The sequence below is a fragment of the Pyrus communis genome, chromosome 3 (genome assembly GCF_963583255.1).
Source record: "Pyrus communis chromosome 3, drPyrComm1.1, whole genome shotgun sequence".
Lineage (NCBI taxonomy): Eukaryota > Viridiplantae > Streptophyta > Magnoliopsida > Rosales > Rosaceae > Pyrus > Pyrus communis.
In genome coordinates, this window is record NC_084805.1 from 4,652,105 (window position 1) to 4,660,902 (window position 8,798).

General features: G+C 36.5%; 1 protein-coding gene across 2 annotated transcripts; it reads left to right on the top strand.

Annotated features, from left to right (window-relative positions):
* The first annotated feature begins 417 nt into the window (after positions 1-417).
* Positions 418-7,366, top strand: LOC137729506 (probable protein S-acyltransferase 23). 2 transcript variants are annotated; one of them, XM_068468469.1, is made up of 13 exons: positions 418-762; positions 1,008-1,148; positions 2,461-2,573; positions 2,816-2,895; positions 3,209-3,372; positions 3,889-4,027; positions 4,122-4,221; positions 4,625-4,682; positions 5,424-5,501; positions 5,634-5,732; positions 5,854-5,932; positions 6,021-6,169; positions 6,628-7,364. In XM_068468469.1, exons 1-13 carry the CDS (start codon positions 529-531, stop codon positions 6,814-6,816), a joined length of 1,623 nt encoding a protein of 540 aa, XP_068324570.1. In that variant the 5' UTR covers positions 418-528; the 3' UTR covers positions 6,817-7,364. The 2 variants fall into 2 exon arrangements, with proteins under 2 accessions (XP_068324570.1, XP_068324571.1); XM_068468470.1 differs by lacking the exon at positions 5,424-5,501 and having other exon boundaries at positions 6,628-7,366.
* The last annotated feature ends 1,432 nt before the right edge of the window (positions 7,367-8,798 follow it).

The following is an 8,798-nucleotide window of genomic DNA, read 5'->3' on the forward strand; positions in this document are numbered from 1 at the left end:
TAGTAGGATTGTCTTCAAATTCAAAATATTTTTGGACATCGGAAAAAAGGGACGTGGTGCGAATGAGGCGTGCAAGAGACGCGGAAACAAGTCGAGGGGGTTCTAGCTACACAGATCCTAGCAACGAAGATCCTAGCACCACATATCCTAGCTCTACAGACTTTGTATAATTTCTTATTTTTAGTACTTTATTTAATTTCATCTTAATTTTTAGTACTTTATGTAATTTCGTCTTTATTTAATCCTATCCGAAATTAAAACTATTTATTTATTTATTATTTTATAAAAAATTTAATAATATTTTATGGGCTAGATGCTAGCTCATTTTGTAGAGGTGAAGATCATTTGTGCCAGCGTATTTTTTAGACTTTGTTTCAGTGCATTTTTTAGAGAAAGAGATGTATTTGGAGTATTACTATTCGTCTATCACTGTTCACTTTCCCTGAGCAACCCTATCATCTGAAATCCTCAATCCCTCCTCCGTTACAGTGATTGATTGCCCTCCCTTACGTTGTTTGCTCTGCAGCGATGGCTTCTTCAGAGATAGAGGTGGTGTCATCGGAACCAAATACCCAGAAAAACCCTGCGGAGGTGTCCGTGCTCGACGTCTTCTCTGCTTCTGCTTATGGTGATTTTCAGAAACTAAGAAAGTTCGTCGAGCAAGATGGTGCCTCTCTCTCCAAGCCAGACGTCCATGGCTACTACGCCCTCCATTGGGCTGCTCTCAATAACTTCCCCGATATCGCTCACTACATAATTCAGGTATCTGTGCCCTAAAACCTTTCTCTTTCTGTGAATTAGCTTGTTTTCTTTGCTGGGTTTGTGAGGAAAGGTTGAATTTTGCAGTGGGTTTGTGTGGAAATGTTGAAATTTTGCAGTGGGTTTGGTTACTGATGATGAACCATATTCTGTTTTTATTTTATCCCATTTTTGGTAGTGGACTGCTGTATTCTTTAGTGAGGTTGGCTTGATCTGTATTAATATACTTGTTATTGATGTGGTCAAAGCATGGCTGCGATGTCAATGCGACTGACAATGTACAGCGGACAGCATTGCATTGGGCAGCTGTGCAGGGTGCAATTGCGGCGGCGGATGTGCTCTTGCAGAATGGAGCTAGGGTTGAGGCAGCTGATGTACATGGCTACCGGGTAATTGTCTCATTTCCTCTCTTTTTATTTTTATTTTTTCATTTTCCTTAATTTTCTTGGTTGAGTTTGTCTATTTTGAAATAGAAACTATTATATTAGGCTGAACCAGGTATATGATTAAGGATTAGGATTCATTGATGCATACATTTCTTGTGAAACAAATGATGAAGACCCATGGTCCCTGGATAATCGGCTTCCTTCCTTGCTTCTGCAATTTCATCCAACCCCACAAATAGACCACCTCAACAATCTCAGTGCCTACCCCCTTAATGCCCGCCAAATAATCTGGTACTGGACTACCCACCAGTCATTTGCACCAAATACTCCACAACTTTTTCTTCTGTTCATCTGAAATGATACATCTTTTCCCATACCGCATGTGTATCTCTCTACTGCAAAGGATCTCTAATTAGGGTTCTCTGAGACTTCTAGGGCGGTCCAAACCCCCATATCACCCAGTTCTTGCAAAAGGAATTACAGAAGCTCCATTGGGGGGGGGGGAGATTAGAGAGAATTTAGGAAGAGGCTTAGAAGAAAATGCCTTGGGAAGGATGCTCATCCTGTCATACCTATTTTGGTTCCCTGTGTATCATTCTTTACACTTTTGACTTGGGACCCATTTCTTTAAAAGTAGTTCCCCAAAGTCTTGCCCTGCTCTTGTATATCTGTTTTGTGGGACATGTATGTTCTATTCATGTTCCTAATTTTTTCAGCTCTTGTATCTATGTTTATGTTTTACTGATGTTCTTTTCTCTTACAAAACTGTTAGCTTTGAGTTCATTGAGATTCCACCATTTTATTGGTGGAGATGAAGAACTGAAAGTGGAGATGTGGCGTGGATGAGAGCTGGATGAGATTCCAGAAGCGAGGGAGTGTGTTATTCATGGGTCACATGTAGTTTTCATTAGTTTTACTTAAATTAAGTATTCAACTGCCGAATCCAACGACTAAAAGTGAAGCCCAGTTTTTAACACTAGTTGCATATGTAACATACGTTAATGAGATGAAGTACATGTGTACAAATTTTCTTTGGTGTGGTGACTTGCAGATAATCAGTTTTTGGCACTGCAGGTTGACTGCGATGTGTTGGCATACTTTGTTGCAATGTTCTCAATATGTAGCATTATTTCTTTTATAAAGCGATTATTATATTTATAATCATATTATTGTTTGGAAGATTTATATTTAGTATGAATTTAATTTTGATGGGGTGATGTATACTTTAAAACTAGTTGTGAGTCCTATATTTTCATGCATGCAAAGGATGTTATTGCTACTAGTTTTTTCTTGTCACTTGTTTAATTTACCGCAGGCAGTTCACGTTGCTACTCAATATGGGCAAACATCTTTTTTGAATCACATTGTTGCAATATATCATGCTGATTTTGATGCCCCTGATAATGAGGGGAGGAGTCCTCTTCATTGGTATGTTGAAAGGCTATACTATGGCATATTGACGTGGTTTATGTTTACATAGATATTCTGTGACATTGACATCGTGCTTTTTTAATTTCTCCATGACAACATGGGCTGTCATGAATTAAATCTATTATTCTGTGGTTTAAATTATTCTGTTCTGTGTAGCAGTCTTACGTATCTGGTAACATGAAATATTTGTTTTGAGACTGTCTACAGGAGAATTAATCAATTATTATATTTTCAACCAGGGCCGCAGATAAAGATTTTGCAGATACAGTTAGATTGCTTCTGTTTAGAGATGCATGCCAAGGGAGACAAGATAAAGAAGGTAAATGTGCACTATTCACCTAAATATGTTGTGTTCTGGTTATTTTAGTAGTACAATTAAATTTCTACATCAGCTGTTTATGTAATGTGTCAAAACTGGCTTGAGTAGAAGAGAGTGATTAGACATGTTTCGTGACGGGTGTCAAATAATGCAATACACAACACATCGACGGCTATGATCATGAATTTGCTACCTTAGGATACCTGTAAAAAAATGATTTTCTTTTATATTGAACAATATTACTTTCAATCATGCTAATTCTTCTTTGTGGTTCTCTGCTTTCTGGTCTGATTTGAGTATACTATGGTATTAGGTTGTACCCCTTTGCACTGGGCTGCTTTAAGGGGGAACGTGGAGGCTTGCACTGTGCTTGTCTATGCTGGCTCTAAGAAGGAATTAACGGTCAAAGACAATGCTGGTTTTACTCCTGTTCAGATTGCATCTGATAAAGGTCATCAGCGTGTCGCTCTCTTCCTTGTACGTAAATTTATATTTATAGCACTACTGATAGCTTTCTGATCACCAAATCTAACGAGACTTGAAAAGCAGATATGGGAATATGAGGTTCAGTTTGGGAGGAGGTTTTGATATCGGACCATGTTTTGCAATGGTTGCATAACTTGTAGATTCATCTCATAGATTTTGACATTTGTTATTATTCACAGTTTCTTTTCTTTGTTGAGAATTTAGTGTAATGTATAGTACATATATAAGGTAAACAAATTGGTTACTGGTTCTCATGTACTTTCCATAACTTACATGCCTCCCCAAACATGAATTTGTTTTCTCTTTTCTGGAATAATTGCAGGAGTTTGTAAACATATATGTCATATGTATCCTTATGTATATTTTCTTCCCACGAGAAAAGTAATTTCAAGTGATGTGTCCCCTGTGGATGGGAAAATTGTATTCTACAACATTTGGTTAACAATTAATAGGTATATTTAAAATATAACCATGTTAGAAACAAGAGTTTATTTGTATCTTGTGCAGGCTAACCAGCAGCGGGCTCATAGAAACTGCTGGAGAGACAAATTTTGCATTGGGAAGATGGCGGATGTTGGTTGCGCACCTGTTTTGTTGTGTATAATAGTCTTTCAGACAGTTCTCTTTATGAACTCAGTCCTCGCAGGTAGTAAAGCCTGTTCCAGTTTTCCTTAAGATTTCAGATAGATTGAGTTCCCTTGCTAATTATTCCTTACTGACTTCATACTTACTCATGTTAGCTCCTCATCTGACAAAGGTTACTGCTGCTGTCGGTCTCTGGGGATGGGCTGCCATTTCATTAGCAGTGGGTTCCTTGATTATGTTCTACAGGTGCAGCAGGTAATTCTTTCCTGGAATCCATAATTAAATGTAAATTCAAATTTTATGTTTTGTCTTCTCCAGTTCTCTGAAATGGGTATGTTTTTAATTAGTTTCAGTAAGAAAATTTGAATGTACGTTGATACTTGAACTTCTAATTTACACAATTTAGTAGTCATTTAGCACTAAATGTTGGTTTCCAGAGCCACCAGATAATCCCACCCAGTCCTTTTTTGGAGGAACCTAATACATCTGAAACATTGCCAAGAGATTACCAGCCTGGCAAATTTATGCTTTAATAGTAGATGTGCTTTATATATATATATATATCACAAATCTTCTGTTTAGTAATGAATTATCTGAACAATTATCTGCCACATTTACTACTGTGATGTCGTTAAACAATTACCACATTTGCTTGTAGTAAAGATCCAGGTTACATCAAAGGAGCAGGGGATTTCAGCAGTCCTATAAATACAGAGGTATGCAGTGTTTCTGTTTAGTCTTTGTCATCTATGTTCAAAATAAGTAGTCTTCTGATGACTAACCCTAACAATTTCTATTTATTCATTTATTTTCTTTTCTGAAGCCATCAGTTTCTCTAAAACAGAAGGTGGTAGGCATGAAACTTACTTCGAACATATTTAGGTTGATAGTTTGAATCTCATCTGATGCAAAAATGTTAGGTGTATCTTTAGTGACAGCATCACATATGCATAAGTAAAAAAATCGTGTATCACAAGATTTGGAAGAAACGGAACTGAGAGAGGTCCAAAATCAAGGAATTGTCATGTAAAGAAAACTCTAATCCTTCCCATCAAAATTTTGAATGATCCTTGTTTTTGTTTCCAACCACAGCACTGAAAGCTAAGCTATTGATCTGCAACTACAGAAGACTTTCACCTTCTTCCCCAAACTCAAAGATCAATTATTCTGATAGAACAAAAGAACCCTTGATTTTGGAATAATGCAAGACAAGTCAGTCTCCCTCAGCAATATTTATGCGACTAGGCAATAAATGACCCATATAATGCAATTGAAAAATAATGATGTCACGAGACATGCTCGAGTTTTTAAACCTACATATTCTGCGTGCATATGTGGTAAAAACAATTTTACTACTCTGTATGTGGCAGTGTTCAGAAATGCAGCTCCAGATGGGGCTTTGCTGACTTATATACTAGTGTAACTGAGCTTACTAATAGGGCACCAACATTTTTCAGGATCCTTTGTTGAATATTGCTTTAAACAATTCCTCTGTATGGATGGGAAATTGGTCTCAACTTTGCCCCACTTGCAAGGTTAACTTGATGTCCTATTTTCTTTCAAAGAGGATACTAAATATAATAATATATTTGGATATTTCTTTATGGTGCACATGATTATTGTATATTTGATTAATGTCATGTTTTTCTGACGTTCTTTTATTTCAGATACTTAGACCTGTTCGCTCTAAACACTGCCCCACATGTAACCGATGCGTAGAACAGTTTGACCATCATTGTCCATGGATATCTAATTGTGTTGGAAAGGTAAGTAGTGCTAACTTCTTATCATAGTCCAAGTTGTCCAACTCAGTATAACTATGTTATGGATTCTTGAGGTCACATTTGTTTCCACCAGCTCCACTGTCTCTTAATTTGCTTCTTGCAGAGAAACAAGCGGGATTTCTTTATATTTATCTGGTTAAGATCTTTGACGTCACTCATTTCTACTGCTGTTGCAGTTCAAAGTATGTGGGTAGCAGACATTATGAACTTTGTGTTGAACTATTTGTTTCATTTTTTTACTAGATGACAGCTGTCTTTTCATGATGACAGGGATTTGGAGTGCATTGCCGGGATTGCAAACAGAAGAAACATGGATTTGCCGTGTGGTAGTTCAATATCCTAGTATTGTTGCTTTTCTGTTTGTGGACATAATCATTTTGATATATGCTACAACCCTAACGACGGCACAGGCAACTCAGGTAATTGACGGAACCCTTACTACATAATGTTAGCTTAAGTTAGCAAAAGACAAAACATGTGTTCCTCCAAAAATGTGAAAACTACATCTTCTGAGGTGGGAATCATACTCTCGAAATGGATTAACTAGCATTCTGTTGCATTCAAGGATTAGCCAGCTCATACGGTCTTTAATTTGGAAGACAATTTATTTTTTGTTTACCTCCTTTTTCTTCTTTCTTGAGATTTTTCCATTTGCGGCGGTATAAATATGGATTGAAGAACCCATTAAGTTATGGGAAAAGAATGTGGGAGCAGATAGCATTTGATAAGAAAGTTGTGCCCCTTTTGGCATCCTGTTGAGAATACTAGCAAGAGAAACGAAAATGGCCACTAAGACTATGTACTTACAGTAATTGCCTTTTAAACTCATCTAAGTTAGTGAGACTATACTGATTATGTTGTTTCATTTCTGAAACAGATAGCTCGAAATATCACCACCAATGAATTGGTAAATGCTAATCGTTATGGGTATCTTCGCGGTCCAGATGGGCGGTTCCAAAACCCGTATAACCATGGGTGCAGGAAAAATTGTTCTGATTTTCTCATTCAGGGCCACACAGATGATGATGAAATTGCCTGGTCTCCATTGCAGCAGGTTGCCAGTTAGTACTCAGAACGTTATTCGGTCCTCTCCATTGTCCCAGGCTACGGATGACGCTTGGTGTTCCACCTGTATTTGCTTGTACTTTATCCCACCATATCTAGGTTACCCAATTCGTATACATAATTCCCGGTCATTTACTACTACAAACTCCATTTTCAGTTAGCCACCACATGTACACAATTGAAACAACAAAATGCAAAAGAAATGAAAGCTTTTTATCTTGCGATTGTCTTCTGCACAGATCGTCTTTCTCCTCAGTTTCAGATTATTATTGGCATGGATAGAGAGTTGATGCTTGAAATAATGCGACCTCTTATGCCTCCTGATAATTTGTTTACCATGATGAGAATTGCACATATTTCATTTTATTTTTTATTCTTGCATGGTGGATGTCTAAAAGTTGTTGTAACTTGGTACTTTGAAACGTACATCATAGAATTTGTTCAGCTTTGACACCATGACACTGTCAATCACAAGACTCAACTGGATTGAGATCCACTTCTAGATTTGTGTCTCGAGCTTGAAGAGATTTAGACTACTCAATTTCAATCATGTGACGCCTATTAGCCCATTTCACTGGTCACTTTCCAAACACTCAAACTTGAATGGCTTGGATCTCGTACTCTCTTTTGAACGATTCGAACACAAAGATCTGAAGTGGATCTCATTTCCAACTTGAAACTGAAGAGTGTCCCACAATATATTACTATAAATAGATAGAGCCACCCACTGTTTTCCGGAGATTGAGAGAAAACCACCATCTTTTCATCTCTTCAATGTTTTGTAACTTCTTGACGTAATTGGCTCTTTGAGGGTTGGCTTTGGCCGGGTACTTAAATGGTCAGGCTCTTAAATGCGTCTCAAATATACTACACAAAATTTGAAAAGTAACTTATGTAGAACGTGTTACCGTCAAGTGACCATCTTTTCTAATAATATGTATTGTCACGGTAAGTTTTTCTATACATCATGTAAGTTGCACTCGACAAATGTAACTCTCAAATACTAATTTGTTCATTACGTGGCAATTTAAAGAGTAAAATTTACAAATTTACAATTTTAGACCTCAACTTACTTTACAAACTTTATTGTCGGATTAAAATCTTTTTTCTCACTGTGTTTATGGTCAAAATCTATTTTGGCAATTGGGTTTTCAATTTAGCAAATTTTGACCACTCTGTTTTACAAAATTTGCAATTTTAGTTACAGCAGTCAATTTTGTTAATGCAATATTAAAAGGGAAATGTTATTGGCACTCAAAAAATCTTATTCTACACTCCTTATAAGTGTATTTTTCTTTCAAAATATAGAAAGTTTGGATTTTAGAATAAGATTTTTGGAGTATCAATAACAATTCTCTATTAAAATTAGTTTACCAATAAGTTACAATCTGTGGTGTTTATTGGAGATGCTCTTCTTAAAATATGTTAGAATTTGAGATGTCAGCCAATCACTCATCCATGAAAGGAAAGATTGATGGAGGCAGATTTGTCTGCCCTCCTCTTTGGATGCTCTTCCCATCTCCTCTTATTTGTGCGGTCACGATTAAACCACGTTAACATTTTATATTCCTATTACTTTTTGTTTTATTATCTCCTATAAAGCATGGATACGGATACGGATATGGCGATATGACACGACGATACAAAAAATCTCTAAAAATTAAGATAAGATACGATACGTTATGGATACGGCAAATAAAAATGTATATAGCAACAAAAATATACATTTTAAAACATAATTCATCATTCAAATCAAGTACATTTGAGTCGTTAGAGAATAAAATTTCGAAATCTAATCCTCTTTAAATTGTAGATGAAGTGTGAGAGTCGTATTCATGGTTTTAATTAGAGGGAAGCTCTTTGTATTTAGCAACTTTCAATTATAGATGTCTCCTATTAATTTTCTTCTCATTACCTTTTTTGAAAGTGTAAATGTATTCTAAAAGACGGATACGTGTATCCTAAATGTAGGATACGCATATC